Source organism: Chinchilla lanigera, unplaced genomic scaffold, assembly GCF_000276665.1.
Source record: "Chinchilla lanigera isolate Chin_1 unplaced genomic scaffold, ChiLan1.0 scaffold00182, whole genome shotgun sequence".
Classification (NCBI taxonomy): domain Eukaryota; kingdom Metazoa; phylum Chordata; class Mammalia; order Rodentia; family Chinchillidae; genus Chinchilla; species Chinchilla lanigera.
In genome coordinates, this window is record NW_004955583.1 from 225,641 (window position 1) to 250,381 (window position 24,741).

Consider the following 24,741-nt stretch of genomic DNA (forward strand, 5'->3'; position numbering starts at 1 on the left):
TCCGCCCCCCGTCGTCCCCGTGCGGCCGTCCGGCCCGGCACGCCCCCTCCCCGTCGCGGGGTTCCAGGGCCTCGCTCCAGGCTGCTGCAGCGCCGCAGGGAAGTGGGGCGCCCGCGCGGGAGCCGGAGCCGGTGGTGGCGGAACCGTCCCTGTGACTCCCGCAGGACAGTCGGCCGCCGCCTCTCGGCCGTGCGGACCCGGCGCGGGGGACTTTGCCCAGAAAGCCAGCTGCCCCCTGGGTCCACTGCTCCTGACCTCTGCGTCAGTGGCCTCCACCCTGTCTCAGCTTTCCTCTACCTCTAAGCAATGAAGAAATAAATTTATCCAATAAGTTTATCCAATTGGATAAATGTATCCAGTTATATCCAAGAAATAACATATCCAATATGTTACTTTGGAGTAGCGTTAAATTCCGGGATTGTCCCTGTGTTGTGAATTACCCAGGTTTCACGTAGTAGAACACACCCACAGAGCCTTCCTCAAGTGGCTCAGTTACCCGCCCGGGGCGCCTGTGTGCCCAGGAAGAGGGAGTTCTCCCCCTCCGCATTTGTGACTTTCTCCAAGTGGCCGGAAGCAGCCATCAGTCCCCACTTACAGCTTTCATGTCGATTTCTTTCCTGCATTTGAGGAACCTGCTTCTGTCTTTCTTCCTCTCAGCCTGGAGGGTGTCCGGTTGTAGAGAATGGAAGGGAATAGAGTTCAGAGAGGTTAAGCAGGGAAGCCAGGACCGCACAGCACAGCGCTGATCTGAAAGGCCTGGGAGAGGAGCTGGGCTTGTTCCTCCTGTTCTTACTGTGCCAGGAAGATGGAAACACCCGACGGGTCCTTTTCACGTCCCTGCGGCGGCTCTCGCCCAGCGCTGTCGGAAGCACAACAGCAGTCACAAGTGTGAGCCATTTAATTTGTGTTATATATTTTATTTCACTCAGCATCTGAAAAATATTGTCATTTCAACATGTAAAGCAAAAAAAATGCTGTTACCAAGCACAGTAGCGGGCCCTGTAGTCCCAGCTGCTCAGGGGGCTGAAGTGGGAGGGTTGCTTGAGCCTCCCGGTTTGAGACCAGCCTGGACAACATAGAAGACCCTGTATCAGAGAAAACGTTGCTGTATTTTACAATCTTTTGTTTGTTTGTTTGTTTTACTGAGGATTGGAGCCAAGGCCTTCACACTGAGCTACGTCCCTCCCTCCACCCTTTTGAGACAGGGCTCATGGGTCACTGAATTGCCTAGGCTGGGCTCGAACCGCGCACTCCTCTTGCCTGGGTCTCCCCGAGTGCTGGGAGGCGAACGCCAAGGGCCTGGCTCTGTTTTCTTACCCAGTGCTGTGGGACTGACGTGTATCCTTCAGTCACAGCGCTTTGGGTTTGGACGCGCTGCGCTGCGGCACGCAAGGGCACGTGTGGCTCGGGCAGCGCAGATCTAGCCCCTCGTCCTGCACACAACAGGCAAGGAAGAAGTTCTAAGACTAAACAAAGGTGCTTTTGAGACCTTATTGTGTGGTAAAGGGAATCCACTCCTGCTCCCTGTGAAAAGGGCTTGAGGGGGCAGGACCGGAGCCCAAGGAGTGGAAGCTGAGCACCTTCTCTCGCAGCACAGACGCGAGGCGCTGTCTGCAGCCTCCCTGCTGGAAACGCACAGGGCCAGGACCGCTCTGCACAGCAGGGACGGCGACCTCGCCTGGCCTGGCCTTCCCGTGGGGGCGCTAGTCTGAGCGGAAAGATGTACTTTGGAGCCCCTAGAGGGGGGTTTTCTCTGGCCCCTGTGCCCCCCGCCAGTGTCCTGCAGCTCCAGGAGGGCACAGTGGCCCTGCGGTCGGTAAAGGGAGGATCTCAGGCAGCTCCCCGAGAGCCGGTAGCCTGGCGTGGGGTACACTCATGGGGGGCCAGCGACCCTCATACGAGAGCTCTGCAAACCTGAAGCCAGAGGAGACACTGCTCGGGCTCCTCACCTGTTAGGGCCTTTCGTCACCCCTGACAGAGCAATAGCCCTCGGGAGAGCTGTGGGGGTGGTGGCCGGTGGCCTAAACGTGCCCTGCCCTCCCCTCCATTCCCACATCCCTCGGGTTCTAACAGGGGCAGGTGGGAACGGGTGTCCATGTGTGTTTGTATCTGTGAGGGGGGACAGAACACATGCTGTCTCCCCGGCTCCTAACCCTGCGCTGTGCTGCAGTAGGAGGCAGAGGGGTCGCCCTGTTGAAATTCTGAACAGCACCTGACTGTTTAAGCCCTGCAGTGATGACAGCCTTGCGGGTGGGTCAAGGTTATTCTCGATGGGATGAGACCTCGACAAAGCAGAAGCTCAGTCAGCAGGATTAAGAACACAACCAAAACAGTTCTGGGTTTGACTCCAGTGCGAAGGTTCCCGCCTGCAGGGCCGAGGCTCGGGGGCTGCCAGGCCCTCTTTCCACAGGCACGGGGGTGCTTGTGCCTGGTGGGGTGGGGGCTCCTTGACCTTTCTAGGTAATTCTGGAAGACTCCACGCCCAGCTTAGATACCCTGGCTGCACTGTGAAGGGAGCCCTTACAGACGGCAACCCTGCTTCCCAGCTGCAAACCCAGACAAACTTGAAAAATATGTACCGAGCACTGAAAGCGCCAGCCACCCATTTGTGCTCCGGCTGATTTCTGTCTCCTCAAAAGGGAGGGAGAAGGGCTTCCCCAGGTGTCCCCGGCTGTCAGTCCATGTTCTCCTTTGTGTTCAGGGGGAGCCCTGGCCCCAGAACACAGCGAGGTCCTGGGAGGCGGAAGCCTGCATCCTCAAAACAGCAGCATGTTGACAGCCCCTCCCTGGGCTAGGAGGGCTTGAGGGGCAAAAAGGGCCCAGCCACTATTGCTGGTACAGAGGAGCTACGGTTCAGTTTCCATGGGGTGACAGGGAGAGGAGCCCCTGGAGGTACATGTCTGCATTTCTTCGGGCTCTCAGTGGTGGAGTCGAGCCTTGGTTTTTCTTCACTGAGTTTCTTCTCCAGGTCTGGAGGTGTCAGCCCTGGGTTGAGGAATTGAAACCCTTCCCTCCTACAAAGACATGGCTGAGCTGGGGAGTGAGGTCAAGGGGTAAAGGGGAAGGTTTGCTTCGGCTCACGGTGTTGGAGGGTCCCGTCCATAGGTGGCCGCTCCCTAGTTTCTGGGCCTGTGGGGAGGCAGCCATGGTGGTGGATGGGATGGTGCAGCCACAGCCAGAAACAGAGAGCAGACAGCCAAAGAGGAAGGGGTGGGGAGGGGAGGAGACATGGTTCTCAAATGCATGCCCTTAGGACCGGTTCCCTTGAGGCCCTGTGTCCCCATCACCTCTCAACAATGCCATCAGGGGGCTGGGGATTTAGCTCAGTGGCACAGCGCCTGCCTGGCAAGCGCAAGGTCTTGAGTTCAATTCCCGGTACTGGAGAAAAACAAATAAAAAACAATGCCATCAGATGTGAATCCACCAATGCTTCATCCACTGGTGAGCCTGGAGCACTGCCCTGCTCTGTTTGGTCCACGCCTGTTTCTGTCTCCTTCTTGGTGCTTTTCTGGTCCTCCTGGTTCTTTCTGATGCTGACTTCTTGGGCACTGTGATTCCGCTTCCCGTTTGACCCACCTGTTCCCCAAAGTCACAGGACCTGCCCTGCCCTGTCCTATCAAAAACCTACAGTCCTGATTCTGTACTTCCCGGCTGTAAAAGCCTATAAAAACTCCACACTCCCCAGAGGGCGGGGTCTGGTTTTCCTTGCTGTTGGGAGTGGCCCTGCCAGGACCACCACTGTAGAATAAGGCTGTTCTCTGCCTCCAAGTCCTAGGTATTGTTTCAGTGCTTCTGCTTGCCATAGCAGCTTCACCTCACCTCCCTTCTCTCCAGCATTTGCTATTTGTCCCCAGCAAGAAGCAGACTCTCCTTTTGATTGGATCTAAGGGTAGACAGGGGTGGTGAGTGATTTTATGATCAGAACTAGAGCTCTGCCTGGGACTGGCTCACCTCTGGTGTAAACATCAATAGCACTTCCTTTTGTCCTCAAAGGCTGCCAGTTTGGGGAGTTAATTAGATAATTGCCTTCATTATAGCAATTGTTGGAAGCCAACAACTTGCAGGAATATTATACCTTCAAGCCTTTCTGTTTGTTTGCTTTAAGGTCAAATTAAAACAAACATTTACATAAGGTTTTATAGTTTATGTCTACCTTAAACTTCTGGCTCCTGGAAGCAGAATTTAACCTTTAGACAGGTTTTATTTTGATTGATAGGTGATTTTTAAAAACAACAATAATTTGAATGCCGTTAGAGAGAATGGCTATCTTCTCCATCACTTCCTATCATCTCGCGTCTGCCCAGCCCCTGAAAGCATTTCCTGATTTCCAGATTTCTTTGGTATATGTTTCCTCATTTAAGTCTCACCTGTACAAAATTACCTCTGCCTGTTCTCCAGGAAACAAGTATGCTTCAGAGTCATCTGGCAGCTGCCAGCCTGGGACAGATTTTCTGTTTTAATAGGTGCAGGGTGGGCCTGGTAAACTACATTTGTTATGGTTGATACATTGTGTCAACTTGAGGAGTCTAGAGGTTTGGCTAAGGGACTCAGCAGGGAGCCAGGGTGCTTACTTTGTATACATCCTGAGCCTGTGGAAGAGGAGGGCATGGAGATTGTGTGAGAGCTACATGCCCCTTACGTGTAAGGCAGGGAAAGAAGCTGCTTGGCAACATTTCTCCCTTTCACTCTGGCTGCATTGCTGTTCGGCTGCCATTCCCCCTTTGCTCTTGTTGCTTTGTTATCTTCTGCCTCAGAGCCAGCAAGTATGGACTGAAATCTCCACCAACTATGAGCTAAATGAACCTTTCCTTCCTTAATTTTGGGCATTGAGTATTTTGTCTCAGCAATGAGAGAAAAGTAACTAAGACAGAATTTGGTACCAGGAGTGGGGCCATTGCTGTGACTATACCTGACCATGTGGTTGAAGAGCCTTTGGAAGTGGCTTGTGGGAAGAGTTTGGAAAGGTTCAGAGATGTCGCCTGAAAGAGTAGAGCTCAAACACCTTTGGCTGTTCTGTTTGGGAGATTCTAGTCAGAGCTCAGAAGATCAGAAAGCTGATAGAAATCCTGCCAATAAACACCAGGTTTGGGAGGTTTCTGCTGGGAAGAAGGACTGCATTGGTTGTTGGACTCCAGACAATGTGTGTTATGGTTTGGCAGAAAGTTTGTCCACATTTTGTTCGTGTCCAGAGACTTTGCCTAAGACTGAGATTAAGGGGGGCAGCGGACTGATTAATCTGGCAAAAGAAATTTCAAGGCAGTCAAATGTTGGGGAAGTGGCATGGCTGTTGTTGGGGGTTTTTAGCCAGATTTATATTGAGAATCAAGAGCAAAGAGCCCAGTAGGATGATTTAAAATGTGAGTTTGGCCAGAAAGGAAGCTCCAGTAAAGCTGTGGACTGCAAAGATAAGGCTGAGGAGATCTCTATTGCCGAGAAGGAACAAAAGAATGGAAAAGATGGCCTGAGGGCACCACAAACAGCAAGTCTCAGCCTCAAAACTGCAAAGGTGAAAGACCTTGCCTTGAGAAGGAAGCTGCAGAGCGCCATGTTCCAGAATGGTGGCAGCATAGAGAATCTGCTCCTCAGAATGGGATTCAGAGTGCCCAACGATCCAGGCACTTGACCACTATGACCAAGAGAAAGGAAAGCTGGGCTACTGCTCCAGGTGGCAGCAGACTTTGGCATCATCCATGTGGCCCTGGCTTTAGGTGCATGGAGAATGCAAGAGTTCTGAGGTTAAAGAGGCTTCCACCCAGATTTCAAAAGAAGGCCTGGGAGGCCAGGCAGTGTGCCCTGAGAGGGCAGTGTGTGAGGCTGTGAGTGTGAAGCAAAAGGTGCATTGGAGACCTTGGAAGTTTAGAAAAACCAAGACCGTGGATCATCTAAGGAAAGCTGCAAGGAGGGAGCAAAGCAGGCCTAAGAGAGAAGCCAGTGGAAGCTGTAACCATCAGACGTGCCATAGGGGTGGACTCATGCAAACCCTTTGGAGCTCACAGTGTGCCATAGATTGCTTCAGATGCTGCAGGACAGAACTTTAGCCCTGTTGGATTTTGGACTTACTTTGGTCCCAATACTCTGTATCTCCCTGTTTGTACCTTTTGGAATGGTACTGCTTGTTTTGTGCCATTGAATGTTGGAAGTGTTTAACTTTTCATTTGTATGGGGGCTTGTAACTAAAGAGTTTGCCTTACATTTCCGAGGAGACTTGGGACTTGGACTTTTCAGCAATGCTGCAACTGTTACGACTTTGGCAACTCTTGCAGACGGACTAAATGCTTTTGCACAAAGGGATGTGCATGAGTCTTTAGGGGGTGAAATGTTATTGTTCTAATGGAATATAATGTCTTTGTACCTGGAAACTGGTTTAAAGAAATGTGTCTGGTTGCCAAGTTGACAAGGGATGGACTGTTATGATTGATACATTGTGTCAACTTGGGGAGTCTAGAGGTTTGGCTAAGTGACTCAGCAGGAAGCCAGGGTGCTTACTTTGTATACATCCTGAGCCTGTGGAAGCCAGGGCATGGAGATTATGTGAGAGCTACTCACTCCCTTGGAAGCGGGTAGCCTGTTTACAATGTAAGGCAGGGAAAGAAGCTGCTGGCCGCCATTCCTCCCTTTTGCTCTGGCTGTTTGCTGTTCAGCTGCCATTCCCCCTTTGCTCTTGTTACTTTGCTATTTTCTGCCTTGGAGCCAGAAAGTACGGACTGAAACCTCCACAAACTATGAGCTAAATAAACCTTTCCTTCCTTAATTTTGGGCATTGGGTACTTTGTCTCAGCAACGAGAGAAAAGTAGCCAAGACATTTTAAGCAAATTCTCCGGACAGAGAGTGCCGTGTACACTGAGAACCACTGGCTCAGAGAGCCACAGACAACAGAGCTGAGAGTCAGTCCCGAGTTTTCCATCTTATATTAGGTACTTTTTCTTCTACATAGCATGAACAAAAACAAGTGGCTGTCTTCAAAAATGCCAAGCAAATGTTTTCAAAGAACACTGGTATTTCAACAAGGTTGGGCAGATGAGTAGAGAGAATGGAAGTGCTCATCCAGACCCTGCTGGGGTGTTTTAGACAAGGGCCTCCAGACAGATACTGTGTGTGTGTGTGTGTGTGTGTGCGCGTGCGCGCGCGCACACACACACATAGACGTGGAGAAGGAGGGTGGGTAGTGGTCCAGATGTGTCTCACTCTTCTAGAGTTCGTCTTGTTATCCTTGGGTTACTCACCCGCTAGCCTGAGTGGATATGTTAAGCTTTTAGTGGTTTTAGTGGTTTGCAATAAAAATGCCTCCCATATCAAGAGCTGAGGTCTTGAAGCGGAAGTGCTGCTGTGCGTTAGCTCAGAGTTCCAGACATGCAGGCGTGGAGGTCATAAAAACCGGCTGTAGAAGAGGAGGTGATGCAGAGCTGCTTCCCAGAAAGGTACCTCACCCAAGAGAGCAGATGGAGCACACATCAGCAGGTGCGCAGGTCCAGGGGCCTTCGCCAAGACCGAGGGCATAAGATGCTCTGTCCGAGGCCAGTGAGCGGCAGAGGCAGTGGTGGGCCTGGACACACCAACCCCCCCAGGCTGCAATATCACACCAGCTTCCCTTCTTCAGGATTCTAGCCTGGTGAGCAGGGGTGCAAGCTCAGAATCCCAGCACTAGGGAGGCTGCGGCAGGAGGATTGCTGCGAGCTCGAGGCCAGACTGGGCTACCTAGTGAGGTCACAGCCAGACTGAGCTACAATAGGGAGACCCTGTCATAAAAAATCCAAAAACCAAAACAAGACAAAAAACCACGTTTGAAAAGCAACCGGTCAGGGAGTAATCTTACTATTTTAGTGGTTTATTTTAAATTCTAAGGCACATATTGGATCTAGAAAGCTACAAACCCCTGCACCAGGTGCGTGTCGGTGAAACTTTCTGCACGCCGGGCTTTCAGGAATCTGGACCACTTGGGGGAGGCGCTCAGCGGGAATGCGGGGCAACCCCTGCCGTCTGAACTTGCGCTGGCTCCGGCCTAGACTTGCCCTACTCCACAGAAGCGGCAGGACCAGGAACCGAAGTACCCGCCCACTTAGACGAGAAAGTCTGTGGTGATAAATTATGAAACTTAAAAAGCCTGCAGGTAACCACAGACATTAAAATACAGGCAAATACTACTTGTCAGAGCTGCATGAGCTACTGCTCTATTTTCGTTTTTTTTTTGTTTTTTTTTTTGTTTTTTTTGGGGGGGTTTTTCTCCGGTACCAGGAACCGAACTCACGACCTTGCGCTTGCCAAGCAGGCGCTTTTGCCGCTGAGCTAAATCCCCAGCCCTACTGCTCTATTTTCCGTTTCTGATTTTATGCTTTTTGATTCACTCTTCATTTGATAACGATTGTGTAATGCATTTTGAGGATAAACAAAATGGTGTTTCTTCTAGAATGGCTAATGAAAAATGTTTCACTTATTATTGAAAGTTTAGAAAAGTTGTTTTGCATGTTAAAATTGTTACTGGTAATGACATTAAGTTTTGTTAATTTGGGGAGCCGAAGATTTTAGGGCTTTTCAAGCCTTGTGGGCAGTGACTCTGCTCTTGTTATAAAGATGGATTATGGGGCTTTCTTTGCAGATGCCAGTAATTTATGACAAACCAACACAAATATTTAATAGTTTTAATGTGTTCATATAGTTCATCCTTCATTAATTGCTAAGTGTGGTGGCACAAGCCTGTGATCCCAGCACTCAGAGGCTGAGGCAGGAGGATCACTGCAAGTTTGAGACCAGCCTAGGCTACAAAGTGAGCTCAAGGCCACCCTGAACTGCACAACGAGGCCCTGTCTCAAAAAGACAGACAGACAGACAGACAGAAAGAAAGAAGAAAAGAAGAAAAAGAAACACAAGGTGGTCTGGGGATGTAGCCCAGTTTGAAGGTCCCTGGCTCAATCCCGAAAGTGTCAGAGTAACTTCTGTGGAATTGTTGTAGAAATGTGTGAAAACAGCTGTAATCATGATGGATGTGTAATCGGAAACGTTCCACGACTGAGTATACTCCTGCGGAAGAGAGCGTCTGTCTGACTGTGCATCGATGGGACTGAACCCTATGACTCCACATCCAGGCCTGGTAGGACCCATGGCTCCAGCCATGGTCCACAGAGGCCTGTGCTCTGCCTGCTCCTGCCTGCCTCCCTGCACTTTGGCCCCTGCTGTCAGGTGAATTGTCTCACAGTTGGCAGATTGTTCCAGAAGCCATTTCCACACAGAGACCTAATTACACAGGGAAGTGTTTGCAAACACATCTCAGTGAACCTAAACCATGGGAGCACAGCTCACTTGCCCTTGGCCGATGCCCCAAACACCAGCTGACTGACAGAAGTGTGAGTGGAGAAGGACAGAAATCCTGCCATAGTGATGATGTGTCAGTGGACACCCTACTGGGCCATCCCAGGCCTCCACGGGTGTCCCTCTGCCTGGCTACTGCCTCAGGGTGTCCTGGGCCTTCTTTGCCAGGGTCCCCTCAGCCAACTCACACTCGCCTCACTAACATCACCCTGGCCTTTGCTTCCTCCTGTCGTTCTTTGGCTTGGTGAGTTGGGTTTGGAAACGCTCACATTCCCATTACCAGAAAGTGTGGAATTGTGTGACCGTGACTTCGTGGACACAGGTGCGTCTGGCTTACCACTTGGAGTGCGTCAGCCCCTCTCACGAGGTCTGCTCGGGTGGGTCCAGCCCTGTCCGTGACCTCCAGGGCCGAGAGGTCCCCAGGGCCATCCGGCAGTGCTTCCCAGGAGCAGGCCTTCTGTCGGACTGTAAACCAGGGCACTGTGCCAAGCTGGCGAATGCCTAAGTGCCTCAGTCTATTTCAGGCTAGTAGGGTTTCATTTATCTTTGTTTTGTGGTGAGAACATTTGAAATCTACCAGCAGCATTTTCTAAGAATAAAGAATATTGCTGCTGGCTCCAGGGATCATGAGTAGGAGCGACTCCCAGAACTCAGTCCTGTCTCATTGAAGTTTTGTGTCTTTTGATCGATCCCCCACCGTGCTGCTCTACCCAGGGGGCTGGTAACCATCACCTGCCCTCACATTGCATTCTGCTTCTTGCAGTTCCACTCTGTTGTCAGCACTGGGGATTGAACCCAAGGCCTTGAACTATATTACCAGCCCTTTTAAAAGTTACTTATTTTGAGATAGCATCTCACAAAATTCCCCAGGTGGGACTCAGATTTGTGCTCCTCCTGCCTCAGCAGGAGTGCACCACCACTGAGCACCACCACACCAGGCCACACTGCCAGTTTTTAAACCACCACTTACAAAACTGCTCTCAGGCCATGGCAGCAGGAGCCTACCTTCCAGAATGAAGAGAAGAAGCCTGTGTCATCTGGAGGGACAGTACCCTTGCTGTCTATGCTGAAATCACTGCCAAAACACTCCACTAAGGTGTTTTCCCCTTTCTTTTGTTGGCAGAATGGTGGATAATCCAGGCAGGAATGATTTTCAGGGGAGGCTGGACTTGAGGCAGTGATGGACATCAAGGATGCACAGGGATCTGAGCTCAGTGTGGAGATCAACCAGGAGCAAGGAGCGATGACACTGGGGCTCAGGGAGCGTCCAGGCCTGCTTAGCCACAGCAGCATGAGGAGGAGCCACCGTCTGAACCTGAGCCTGAAGCTCATCTAGGACCTCACCACTCCGGAGGGAGCAGACTGTGGGCTCCGGTGGTCAGAGAAGACACCGACCTTGCAGAGGGGTCTCCAGGAGGGGACGACCGAGGCCTAGGTGTCAGGTTCCGGTTTGGATGTGAATTGAGCAAAGATCCCTGCAATTTAAGCTTAGGGTCGTCAGTCTACATTTAAAAACTCAGAGACTCTGCAAAGAATTCTGACGCTTATCTGAGGGGAGCGTTGAATAGGAACAGCGCCATGGCAGACTGCACACAGGCTGCAGGTCAGAGCATTTTTAAATACAAAAGTGAGGATTAACGCTTTCCTGTCTTTCTGTATGTCTGTCTGTCCATGTGTCTGTCTGTGTTTCTTTTTTGTTTGTTTGTTTGGGTGTTTTGGTCATTTTTGAGGCAAGGTCTCATGTTGCAGTTCAGGCTGTCCTTGAGCTCACTTTGTCACCCAGGCTAGTCTTGAACTTGCAATGATCCTCCTGCCTCAGCCTTTTGAGTGCTGGGACTTCAGGTGTGTGCCACCACGCCCAGCTCAACAAAACACATTTTAATTCTTATGTGCACTTCCCCTCCTGTCCCATCTCTTGGTTCCCCTTTCTCTATTTTTTTTTTTTTTTTTTAAGAAAGGATCTTGGGGGCTGGGGATTTAGCTCAGCGGCAAAAGCGCCTGCCTGGCAAGCGCAAGGTCGTGAGTTCGGTTCCTGGTACCGGAGAAAAACCAAAAAAAAAAAAAAAAAAAAGAAAGGATCTTGTTAAATTGCCTAGGCTGGGTTTAAATTGCCCACTCAGCCTCCCCGAGTGCTGGGATTACAGGTGTGCGCCACCACACCTGAGTTATCTTTCTGCTTATGATTTATGAATGTCTCCTTTTACTTTCTTTCTTTTTTTTTTTTCCTTTTCTGGTCCCGGGAATCGAACTCATGACCTTGCACTTGCTGGACAGGTGCAGTGCTGCTGAGGTAAATCCCCAGCCCCAAAATGAATGTTCTCTGTATTTGTGGATGGTGTGGGGTGATTTCCGAAAGATATTCTTTTTTTTTTTTTTGGTACCGGGAATCGAACTCAGGACCTTGCACTTGCCAGGCAGGTGCTTGTGCCGCAGAGCTACATCCCCGGCTCTCTCCCCTTACTTTGGAGCATCTTTCCCATTCTTAAGCACACATAAATATTCTCATACATTTTATTGTGATATCTTATTGTTTCCTCTTTTATAAAACATATTTTCAAAAGATTTTTATGTAAGTCTTGGTCAATACTGTGATAAGTAGATCTGGCTTCTGAAAATGCTTCAAAACATCAGATCAATTATGCCAATGTCATTTATTAGGTAACCACCTTTCCTGCACCGACTTTAATGCCACTTTCGTCACACGGTGAGTGCCCATGCATACTTGGGCTCGGTGCTGGTTTCTGTTGCAGTCACCAAAAGGCTCTATTTGTCCGCTGCTGTTCTAGCTCCACATTTACTGCAGTGGTTTTGTGGTCATATTTTAAAAGGCAAAGCCTTTTTCCTCCTCCCCTTGTTTTTCGTAGCCATTGTTAAATGTGAATTCTTCCATGTGAACCTAACGTGACCTGATGACCACCCGCAGATGTCGGCGACCCAGCCTGGCCCATCCTTGCCATTGTAGACCACAAGGGCCACACCGCCGTCTGCTTTTGTGGCATCACAGAGCACCCGGCTGCCAGTGTCCACTCTATGGCTGTACCACAGCCATCGAACTCGCCTGCAAGAAGCGGGAGCCGACGACCTCTGTCACCGCGGGCTGCTGCTGGGCTCAGGCGGGAGTTTGCCAGCGCCCTTCCCGCACTGGAGGCCACCTGGACTTCACCACCCCACCCCTCAACCCCCCACCCCAGGCACGAAGCGGAGTGGGCCGGACCCCCAGCTGGGTGGCAGATATGGGCTTTGGAGGCCACAGGGTGTGGCCGGGTGACAGAGGCACATGCGGAGGCCTGCTGGCAGTGCAGGTGGCTAACTACTGGGCCAGGTCCAGCAGGGACCTGGGGGCCGGGGGACACCTCCTGAGACAAGCCAGCCTGGACGCTTCCAGCACCTGAGGGGTGACATGGGGACCCCTCGGATCTAGCCACCCTCCCCCGCCAGCTGCCCTCACCACCTCCAAGTTCCTCACCGAGCCCTTGCTGGCCCCCCACCCCCCTGCTCTCCTCTTCCCGCCAAGGGCACTGTTGTCTGGGCCTCTCCCACCAGTGACCTGGCTGCCGGGCCCCTGACGTGAGAGGTAGGCTCCTTCGAGGCTGGGAAACCCCTGCCCCGCCCCCCATGACCACATCATATGCAGTGCCCTGGATTACAGTGCACTTTGACCACCTCTTGGGAAGACACCCCCTGGGCGGGTCCTGCTGGCCAAGGCTCTCAGGGCTGATTCCCTGCAGTCTGAGGTGTGGGATGCAGAGGAGGGAGCTGAGGCCACAGCCCTGTCTCGATGGGGATCCCCCAGCCTCCATCACTCCCAGGTCCCTGCCTGCCACCCCGGGCCTGTCAGAGTGGGGCCCTCTCCCCCAGGCTTGCGTGTGGTGCTGCCCTACGGAGCCCACAGCTGCTGCTTCCTGTTTTCTTTTTAAACAGCTACACTCTGCCTCTGTGAAGGTCGCTGTGGTCCATACGTTTCTCTGTCCCCCTCTGGATTGTGCTCAGATTGAGTCCTCAGGGGTCTTTATCTGGTCAGGCTGAAATCCTTCCGCTGGCTCCTGACTCTTCAGTGGCAGGAGGGTGGCTGCTGAGAATGGGAGCCCAGCCAAGGACTGCGCCAGGAGAGCCAAGGTCTGTGTCCGGTACACCTGCCCTCTGTGAAGTGTCCACATTATAGCTGTGAGTCCTGTGTTTTCAGGACAGGCAGAGAGAGAGACTGAGAGAGACAGAGACAGGCTGAGGCAGGAGGATTGCCACGAGTCCAAGCCTGGCCTGGGCTTGGTAGTGAGTTCAAGGTCAGCCTCAACCCCAGGAAGACCCGTAGGGGGGAGGGACAGGATTCATGACAAGGGCTGGGAAGTCTTGGCCTATTGGGGCGCTGGGCAGCCGTCCTTGGCCATTTCTCTGCAGCGGATGCACCCGTGCAGCAGGGGTCTTGGCCTGCTGTCCTGTCTGTCACTCCCTTTGGAGCCAGCTCTAGGTCTGTGGGCCTTGCCTGAGGCCTGAACTGGGTTTCTGACTCATAGGTGCGTGTCGTGGCCATTTCAGCAACAGAAACCGCTTGTTTACCTTCTGTGTTCCACTGACATGGACAAATAAAGCCAACACCGAAAAAACTGAAAAAAAGAATATGTTTTCCTGAGAAACTGTCTTGTAGATAACAATATGTAAAACAATGATGACTGATAATTTCCTACCACTTTGTCTGTAATTTGGTAATCCCCCCATTATTATGTTATCCTTCTTTTACTCTTTAAAATAAAAAAATAAAAGAAACAAAAAACGAGGATTACATCAGATATTACAAATAATTTTTGCCACATTGGTTAATAACAAAAGTGATGTCCATCCAAGTTTGGGCAGATAATAGGTTAATGTCCTCATAGAAGTACTTTTTTGCATAGGCATGTGTGGGGAAGCATGCCTATAATCCCAGTGCTCCGGAAGCTGAGGCAGGAGGATTGCTGCAAGTTCAAGGTCCTCCTGGGCTACCAAGTGAGTTCAAGGCCAGCCTGAACTACATAGTAAAACCCGGTCTCAGAAAGACAAAAAAAAAGATGGAGAGAGAAAAACTATTTGAACAACTGAACACTAAATGCATGGTGTTTTGTTTTTCTCCTCACACCAGCTAATTTCCCAACTGTCTGACATAACTAAGTGTCCTGTAATTTTGCTCAGTTCTAACACGGCTACTGCAGCAGTGCTGATCCCAAGCAACTGGCTCCCTGCACTTCAGGCTGACTTCACTAGGAACTGGGAGTCCCTCCCGAGGCTTAGTGATTTGCTACACTGGTTAGGAGTTCAATAAAGGGCACACAAATGCACAGCCTGATGAAGAGGTACCCAGGCGCGACCTGTAGGGGTCCCAAGCACAGGGGCTTCTGTCCTGTGCAGTCTGGGGTGCAACACCCTGTGAGCTTGTGGGCACATTTAAACTGGGAATAGCCTTTGAACCCTTTGGTTTAGGGTTTTTATGGAGAATCCAGTATCCAGGGTTGATGGATTAAGTCGTCAGCCTCAGGTGACAGCCAAGTCCGGGCTCTTCTCAGGGTGTCTGGGCAGCTGTAAGTCCCATCCCCCGTGGCGTGGCCGGTTCTTCTGTCAGCCAGCGCCCACCCTCTAGGAGTCACCAAGTTTGGATGAACTGAGGTGCACTGGAAGGCAGCTTGTCTGAATGTGGAAAGATGCACCTAACACCAGGAACTCCAAAGACTGCAGGGGCTCCGGGCCTGTGACTGGGGACCGTACACAACATCATGGAACCCCAGGGCCCCACAGTAAACAGTGGCAAAGCGGGATTGAGGGAAGGGTATGAAGGGAGATTTCCAAGAACTTCAGCCCCTAAAAGCCGCAATGGGCAGCCCTCGTTAGTGGTGGCCCCCCGGGGACCCACCCAGTGTCAGTGCTGAGACCAGCCCGACAGGGAACTGGAGGACAGCGGGGCGGGCGGCCACGGCCTGGTCACCCATTTGTGTTGCCGCTGGGCCCTGAAGATCCACAGCTGGGGTCTGGGGCCTCGCTCTGTGACTCAGTGCTTAGTTCCTGCCCTGTCTGCATTAAGGCGCCAAGACTTTTCTCTCTCCTGCGAGCAAAGAAGCCACACCCTGTGACAGCCAAAGTCCGCTCACCTTCCAGTTACCTTAGATCATGGGAACATGGGCTTTTCCTGGTAGTCAGGGCTTCTAAGATAGCACGGGTCTCCCCACCTCTCCCTTAGTTTTATGACACATGCACATATATAATTGGCACAATTTAAGGAGAACCATTCACCTACTGGCCTTCTCCTCGCATCTGGAGCCCGAGAAAATGACCTGACGTGGAAAAAGAGAAACTGAGGTGGGATAAGAAGAGAACTTTTCTGGGAGTGGCATCAGGCAACAAACGCAGGCCGAGGCATCCGGAGGGGGTCCACGGTATGTGAGAACATGGGAGGGGTGCTTCCTTCTCCGGGTCACCTTTGAAGATGTGAAAGGGGTTCTCTGTCACTGTGGAATCTGTATACCCCTGGAAAGGGTGTTGGTTAGGAAATCACTCACGGCCGGACAGCAGACAGCGTGCTAGGTGGTTGGCAGTAATAACCTAGAGCAGGAAGCCGTCTGGAACGACTCCTGCCGAGCTCAACCAAGAGCAAATCAAGAGACTTTCACCTTGTGAGCTGTGATGGTTTTGCCTCTGGCCATGCTAACTTCCTTTTAACTTTTTTTTTTTTTTTTTGGTTTTGGTTTTTCTCCGGTACCAGGAACCGAACTCACGACCTTGCGCTTGCCAGGCAGGCGCTTTGCCGCTGAGCTAAATCCCCAGCCCCCCTTTTAACTTTGAATTGTAAAACTTATCACAGAAATCTCTCAAGAGGAAACCAGAATTGGTTTTCTTATCTCTGGCTCTGTGCAAGTGTATGAAAAATAGTGACTTCAAGTTTAGCAAATACAGGGAAACTGTGGGGGCCATGGCCAGCCACTGAGATGTTTCTGACCCTGACGCAGAGTCGCAGCATCGCAGCCTCTGCTGCCCAGCTCAGTGGCGTCCTCTAGGCCTCTTGGGGCAGCTCTCTCTGCCCAGCCACCTCAGGCTGTCAGTGTGGCTTCAGAAGGGCCAGCGGGAGGCCGCCAGGCTGACCAGATGCCATGGAGGAGGAGAGCCTGGAGGAGGGAGTCTGCGCCATTTGTCAGGACCTCCTGAAGGAGGCTGTGAGCGCGGACTGTGGACACCTCTTCTGTCGTGCGTGCCTGACCCAGCACGTGCAGAAGGCTTCTGGGGACCTCTGCTGCCCGCTCTGCCGGAAGCCCTGTTCCGAGGGGGTGCTGGGGGAAGGCTACCTCTGCCACAGCCACCAAAAGAGGGTATGCTGGTTCTGCGAGGAGAGCAAGCTCTTTCTGTGTGTGGAATGTCTGGAGTCCCCTGAGCACCAGCCTCACCCAGAGCCCACCATTGAGAACGCCATCAGCCACTACAAGGTAAGGTGAGAGCCCCCGCTGCCTCTAACTCCTCCCTACTCCTGGCTCCGCAGAGAGGCCTCAGCCCCCACACCTTCGTTTCTTCTGCTCCATCCCACTCTGCATCTGTGTTTGTTTCTCTGTGTATATTTTGCTACCGATGTTGGGGTTTCAGTGTCTGACCCGGGGCACTGAAAGGTGGCGCAGCCCCTGGACCACCCTGCTCCTCTGCACAATGAAGTGGGGCTGGGTCGTCCAAGAGCACATGCTCCGACGGTGCTGGGACTTGACTAGAAGTGCAGTCAGATTTCACCTAAGTCAGCAATGATGCTGTACATATATATCAAAACCTGGAAATTACTATATGATTCTGTTCTTATTTTCCCTTCATCTTTTCTTTCCATAGTCTTCTTTCTATCATAATTATTTTTATCTCATTTAATTTTTTCTCATAAAAGTGTCAAGCAGTTGGAAGTCAGTTCCGACGGTGAAATGTATACCATCAAAACTAAAAATCTCTCTGTTCTATGCTCAGTCCCAAGAAGTAACTCTGACTAGACTGTTGTATTCTTCCAGAAAATTGTGTGTGAAGATACTCATACACACGCGGTTCTCTACCCTTTTCTGTAACTTTTCTCATCTAAAAATATGTTTGGGACATTTTACCCATTTTCATCAGTACATCCAAACCCTCTGAATTCCTTTCAACAACTGAATGATGTTCAGTTTTACAAAAGTACCATAAATTGGCAACACATTGTGTTATTTCCAAATTATTGTTTTACTTTGAGATTACACAGAATATTGCAATGAGTAACTTTCAACATGTATTTTGGAGAACTTAGAATATCAAAGGCACATTTTGGTGAAAGTGTAAGGTAGGAATCTAATTTTATTTTTTCCATGTTATGGTCAACCTGTCTTATCACCATTTATTGAATATTCTGTAAAGTTTCCCCACTGGCCTGAATACCAACTTCATAATATGCTGTTAAACATATGTACTTGTTTATTTTCTTGAATCTATTCTATTATTTTATCCTGGTCTATATCTCAAATCATTTTAAATATTGTACCTCTGCTATAATTTCTTATTTTTAATGTTTACATAAGTGATATAAATGTCAAATAGGTTTATAACATTCATAAGGAAAAACAATACAAAATCTTTTTTAATACAAAATCTTTATGATAAACAAAATTACTGCATTTAAAGTGATTTCTTGAAGACCCAGATCTGTACATTCATTACCGTCACACTCAGTATAAATAATACTCACTCTAGTCAGAGGGAACACATGCCAACACCAACCTCAGACAATAGAAAGACAAAGCCCTACAACTTGTTTAATTTAAGGCAGGAAATTACGGAGACAAAATAATATTAAAATTACTTATTGTATAATTTTGCAATTGAAAGAATGTATAATAGACATCAGAGTTCATTTCCACCACAAATACCTGTTCATTTAGCTAGAAGACTAGCTCAAGTGGTATTAGTACATTCTGTTTGTAATAATTTCTCTATAACAAGGAACTGTTTAAGGAAAACATTACCTCTTAAATCCATTTTTGTTTTGACTCAGTCACTAAGAGGCCAAGGTTTTGGGAGAACCCCAGGGTCCTGATGAATGCACCCATGTCAAGCAGTGGGACTGTGTTCCGAAAGTGCCCCTCAGCCAGGGAGCGCCGCCTGGCTTCAGAGCCCAGGCTTCCGCGGCTCTGCTTGGGGCATTCGAGGAGCTGTCCTGGTAGCCCTAGTGTGCCCTGCAGCCTCATTTTCATCCCAGAACTCCACTCTGCACCTCCTCTCTGCCTAGAGCCAGTGTCTGTAGAAGACAGGGTTATTTGGTCTTCACTTAATTCTCTCCTCAGCCAGATCTGCGTATTAACCTCTAAGAATGAGACCGCTGTGGCTAGGCAGAGGCATATTCTGGATAACCCAAACTGTGTGTCGATTATGGTGGGAACAGAATCTTCCCGTCTTCTCTCACACCTGTAATATTTTAATGTCAGGTTGGTCTTAGCACCCTGATGATATTTTCAGAGTTTGTGGGTATTCATATGAGTTTATTTTGCCAATGAGCTTTAGAATTATTTTCACAGTGTTTCTCCCACCCTAAGCTGGGCACTACTTGGACTGGAGGTTGGCGATGTGTATGGTTCCCTATCCAACAGGAACGCTGGACCTCCACACTCCTGACCCTTGACCTCTGAAGAACACTGTGATAAAACAGGGCGAGGAAGCAGGGAGTCCAGACGGGGTGACTATGAAAGGTAGAGAAACAGCTCAGAAAGCTGAAGGGCGCAGTCCTCCGGTACGCTCAGGAGCAGTGTGGGTAGGGAGCGAGGAGGAGCCTCCCAGGCGCGGATGAGCCGGCAGGAGGAGGGGGAACCCATTCATTAAGTGATTCACTCAGGTCTGCGTTCTGTGTGGGACTCACGCCAGGCCTTACAGGAAGTACAGAGCTGATTCATGTCCCCGTTCTCAAATCCGTGTGTAAACAGTGACAGGAAATGCAGAACAAATAAATGACAGCGACACTTGCTCCTTTAAGGACAGCATGATGAGTCCCCGCAGAATGGCTGTCAGCGGCCTCAGTGTGTGGGAAACAATGAACAGAGCCTGAGCGCACAGCTGAGTAAGGGAGAAATCAAACAATCCGCAAGTTTCTATGAGCTAGGAAGAAAGCGAACTGGCCTGAGATGACAGCAAGGCGTTAGGGCCCCAGGGGAGGCACGGGAAGCTGAGGGGGAGAGGTCAACCCCCACAAAGCCCGGGAGGGCGGCGGACACAGCCGAGTCTGGAACGGCTGTTATATGTGAGGAATTCACAATCAGGTCTGGGATTTACTGATAAATTGGAAGTGGGTGAGGGAATGAGGAGACTCAGAGGTAACCTCAGGAGCGTCGCTCTGAGGAGCTGAAGGGGGCCTGGGGTAGACAGCTTGCTTAGCATGCTCCTGGCACCTGGCACGGGATCCCTCCCCAGCACGCAGAGAAAGAGACGGAGGGGGAGGGGGGAGGGAGAGGCCCAAGAGATGACGTCAGAGGGAGAGGGAAAGCCGGAGGCTGAAGAGATGACGTCACAGTCGGGGGCGGAGTAAGTTTCACGCGGGACGCGCTGAGACGCATCTCAGCAGGATCTCGCCCATCAACTCTAACCCTAAGCACCGCGGGACGGCAGGAGAGCCGGGAGGAAGGTGTCCGAGGCCGCGGCGTGTTGGACGAGCGGCCAGGAGGCCCCTCGCGGTGCTGGGAGGAGGCAGCCGCGCAGCGCGGTCGTTTTGCAGTTTGGGAGCCGGGGAGAGGGCGCCGGTGTCTATCTTCTCAGTGGCGTGTGAAGAAGGAACGCAAGCAGGGTGGGCATGCAAAAAAAAAAAAAAAAAAAAAGAAAGAAAGAAAGAAAGAAAAGGAAGGAAGGAAGAGAGAAAACAAGAAAAAGCGGAGCACAGCACCGTGAGCAGCAGAAGTGGTGAACCTCGAGCGGAGCAGAGCAGCCGCGGAGCCCCGGCCTCTGCGCAGCGTGGGAAGCGGCTGGAAGGCCGGGAGTCGCCTGGGAAGTAACAGAGACAGGGAGGGCCAAGACCACGGAGGGTTTTCGGCAGAAATTATACACTTGTCCACATTCATAGCACAGTTCTCCAGTTTCTTCAGCTTTTTCACTATGTCTCTATTTCTTTCAATTAAATTTTGAAAAGTAAATATTGAAAAATTGTATATTTTTTCCCTCAAGGTACTGGCAAATTCGTGACCTTGCGCTGAGCTACATCCACCGCCCTTTTTATTTTAGTTTTTCTTTTATTTTGAGAGAGGGTCTCATTAACTTGATCAGGGTGGTCTTGAACTTGCAATCCTCTTGCCTCAGCCTCCTCTGCAGTGAGATTACAAGCCTGTACCACCACAGAAGGCTAATCATGTCCTTTTAAAAGGAATTATGCTATCCCTAACCGTACTCCAGAAAGGCTGAGAAGTTTTTAATGCAGCAGAGTTTTATTTGTAAGCCTGTTTCCTCCCTGGCCAGCCACTCTTCGTGTCTTGCTTTCATATATTTTGCTGATTTGATAAGTGTGTAACTGTCACTTAAATTGTTTTACTTTGCTTAATTCTGAACGCTAGTGGTGAAGTTTTTAGGCATGACAGCTCACTATTTACGTTTCCCTCAAGAATCAGGGCATCCATTCTACAGGACTGTCTGTCCCACAATCTTTTGGGACAATAGCTATTTATCTTTTTGATAATAAACTGTAAGCCAGGCGTGGTGGTGTACTCCTTAATCCCAGCCCTTGTTAGGCTGAGGCAGGAGGATTGCCACGAATTCAAGGCTACTCTGGACTACACAGTGAGTTCAAGTCGAGCCTGAACTGCATAATGAGACAGTCTCTAAAACCAAAACCAAACAAAACCAAACAACTAGTTATGTAACCTACATCTTTTATTGTCTCTTTTTAATTTGCATTTTCTGTGCAAAAAAATTTAGGAATTTTAGTTTTCATTAGTTCTATTATTTTGCTCCGTTTTTCCCAGGCAATGTCTCTTCCTGGCCTTGAACGCGCTATTTAACCCGGGCTGGCCTCAGACTCCTAATTCTCTCCTCAGCCTCCGAAGCACTGACATTACAGGTGCACAGATCCTTTCTTGGCTGTTCTATTCTTTTTAAGATAAAATCTTTGTGTCTTAAATACTCAGAAATTTGTCTAGCATGATTGTTGTTCTGTTTTATTTTCAAAGATTTTGAAACTCCTGCCATGAAGGAGGAATCCATGTTAATTTCTCTTTATTCTGGTTTTTGGTTGTCTGCAGAATATTTCTGCAACAGTGAGTCTGTTCCACATTTATGTGTTGTCTCCAGTTTGATGTAAATTAAGTTCTTGTAACAGTGGGATAGTGTCATAATTTGGGGTTTTTGCAAGGAGAACAATATAATACAGGACACATATTTTATAAGATCATTTATAATAGTCAACCAAAGAATCATACACAAGAGAGTGCAGGAAATCTGTCCACACACTAAAGACCAAAGAATCTAGCTGAGGCCTGGATCCCACGGCAATGTCCTGTGTGAGTCCAGCTGAAGACCTAGAGCCCTTAACAATGCCTCCCACAAATCCAACAGGAGGCCCAGAGCCCACAACAATGTCTCACGCAGGCCTATTTCACGGATCTGAACTGGGAAGGTCCAAAGTCCTGTGGTGGAGGCTAGAAAGTCTGTGCCAGAGGGATGAAGGATCTGTGCTAGCAGGCTGAGGGATCTGCACTGGAGCCAGGAAGCAATGCTCAAAGTAAGAATGAGAGCTCCCCGGAAAGGTTCCACAGCCATCCTCAGCAAAAGTGAGGTTCCCGAGCTCCTCTGGTGATGAGAAAAGCCAAGTTCCCATCAGGAAAGCCAACGTGACAAGCTTCCCCAGGAGACTGAGCAGTGCACCGTCTTCCCCTCTGGAGCCAGGAAGCGATGCTCAGAGTGAGGACCAGAGCGCCCCCAAAGTGAACCGTAGCCATTCTTGTTTTTTTGTTTTTGTTTTTGTTTTTGAGACAGGGTCTTACTATGCAGTTCAGGCTGGCCTTGAGCTCACTTTGTAGCCCAGGCTGGTCTTGAACTCGCAACAATCCTCGTGCCTCAGCCTCCCAAGTGCTGGGATTACAGGCATGCACCACCACACTCAGTTTAACCGTAGCCATTCCTAGTGACAACGAGGTCCTGAGCTCCTTCTCTGATGAGAACAGCTGAGTTCGTCAGGAAAGCCAGCATGACAAACTCCTCTAGGAAAACCAGCAGCTCCCTACAGCTTCTCAGCAGCTTCCCACAGGCTCCCAACAGCCTCTCTTCTTCTCTAGTTCTGCCTCTTATGCTGCCAGCAACAACCCTCAGGTGGGCCCCCCACACCCAGGACCACGCTGGTTCAGTGTATTACAGTGTATTACAAGTACACCACCAGTTGTCATCCACCACGGATAGCAATGCTTTTTCACTCCATCCCCTTGATTATTTTTGCTCTAGGGTACTTATTGTACAGTTTTGATACTTTAGCTTCATGGGTTACTTTTAAATCTAGAAGCATCTTTGCCATTTAACAGTCTCTTTGTGTGCAAACTGATATTCTTGTAGACTTTCCTGCCAAAGGGATGCACTTAATCAACATCCCTAAATTCTATACAGCTTTCTTTGGGATGGTAATGGGCAGTGCATTACATTTGTTGATTTCTTTAAGAATCATGATTCTGAGGGTTTATGTAATCTCAATAAGTAGCAGGATATCACTAAGAGTTTCCCTTTGTTTCTGAATCACAAGTTAAATTGTCTTTATTTAAACTTCAGATATACTGATCCTATTGCAGATAGCTATTGATGTCATACTGCTGGGTTTTGGGGTTTTTGGCAATTGGTAATTGTAGATTCAAGCGTGAGTCTTAGCTAGGCTCATATATTTATTTATAAATCCTTTAATTTCCTGACATTTTCTAGAGTATGTTCATGTAAGTAATGTCATTCTTATGCATATTTTAAGATACTTTTTTCTGAGAAACATGCATTTTGAAAGTTCTTAACTTTTAAAAACTGTATCAGAGATAGGCACTTTTTATCTGTTGACCATTTTTTCTTTTATACATTTTGTTAGTAAGTTGTTTGAGAACAGATTGAAAAGTTGCTAGAATCTCATGCACCATCACTATTTAGTGGCCTTTTTGCTCAACTTTGTGTGTGTGTGTGTGTGTGTGTGTGAAGTTAGTTTATCTGCTATCCCATAGGATGACAGACTTTTAAAAATGGTCATTAAAGACAAGACTGCTCTGGGATGCTTCCTTGTATTTCAGTTTGTCTTCCCACCCCTGAGGTGTAGTTTTGGTTGATAAGAGTTTATACAATTTTGCCTTTTACGTTAAATGAGTGTTTTATTCACCTGCTATGCTCCTATTAAATATCCTTAAGAAAAAATGATGAATAAGTTTTTGGTGTTTTTGTTTCTGTTTTTGGAGACAGGGTCTCTCTATGCAGTTCAGGCTGCACTTGAACACATCATGTAGCCCAGGCTGGCCTCAAACTTCTGGCAATCCTCCTGTCTCAGCCTCCCAAGTGCTTTGATTACAGGCATGCGCCACCATGCCCAGCAAATAAGTGGTTTTTGTAAAAAGAGACATAAATAACATGTCTGTCTTGTTTTCAGTCTTTGCTTCATGCCTTTATCTTTATTGGTGTTATCTTCGCTTTCTGTTTGCATTTATACAGTGTTTGCAGTTGACTTTAAACTCTGTATTAAATTTTAAACTGCCAGAAGATAAGACTGGCTTTTTGAAGTGGACTTTACCGGGATTTTGCCTGGTGTGGTGGTGCATGTCTATAATTCCAGCTACCTGGGAGGCTGAGGCAGGAGGATCACAAGTTAGAGGCCAGCCTGAGCAAGTTAGTGAGACCCTGTTTCAAAATAAAAATTAAAAGGGCTGAGGATGTAGCTCAGTGCTTCCCAGGTTCAATCTCAAGTATTGGAAGAAAAAAGGAGGAGGAGGAGGAGGAAGTGAAGAGGGAGGAGGGGAGGCTGATTAATTCTGATGACTCCCTGGCAGGGGGAAGGGACAGATAAGCCTCCAGGACTGCGGCTGCGTGGGTGCATCGAGAGCGATGCTGTCTAGAAAAGGCGGAAGCAGCAGCACAGGAAGTGTACGCGGGTTGACGCCCCCTGCCGGTCCACTGCTTCCCATCCCCCTGGAGCGTTTACATCCCTCCCCCGCAGGGCAGTGAGGACCTAGTGGCCTCGCTGTGCCTTTGCTCGCCTGGGGCTTCGCCTCGAGTGCCTCGCTGACTCTCGCCAGCCCCCAGTCCAGACCTCGATTTCACAACCCGGACCTCAGAACTCTCAGCAGCTCCCCTCGGGCCTCTTCCTTTCTCGAAGCAGTGCAGTTTGAGAATTTGTAAGTAGAAACAAGGCAAAATCACGACAGTGAAAAGCACTACAACAGCCAACTAATTCCAAATTCTCCAAAAAATGTTTTTACCTAATTTGGGGAGGATTTAGTCAATGAAGC

At 49.4% G+C, this 24,741-nt stretch overlaps 1 protein-coding gene and 1 long non-coding RNA gene across 3 annotated transcripts in view; both read left to right on the forward strand.

Moving 5' to 3' along the window:
* The window catches only part of LOC106147564, a 15,178-nt gene extending 1,203 nt beyond the window's left edge, over positions 1-13,975 (forward strand). For both annotated transcript variants that reach the window (XR_001232494.1, XR_001232493.1), the window contains exons 2-3: positions 10,428-10,907; positions 12,228-13,975. This is a non-coding gene — a long non-coding RNA (uncharacterized LOC106147564). The remainder of the gene's footprint in view (positions 1-10,427; positions 10,908-12,227) is intronic.
* A 2,438-nt stretch (positions 13,976-16,413) lies between these two features.
* The window catches only part of Trim40 (tripartite motif containing 40), an 18,512-nt gene continuing 10,184 nt past the window's right edge, over positions 16,414-24,741 (forward strand). The window contains exon 1 of the mRNA XM_005414342.2: positions 16,414-16,743. Coding sequence (XP_005414399.1) covers positions 16,414-16,743 — 330 coding nt within the window. The remainder of the gene's footprint in view (positions 16,744-24,741) is intronic.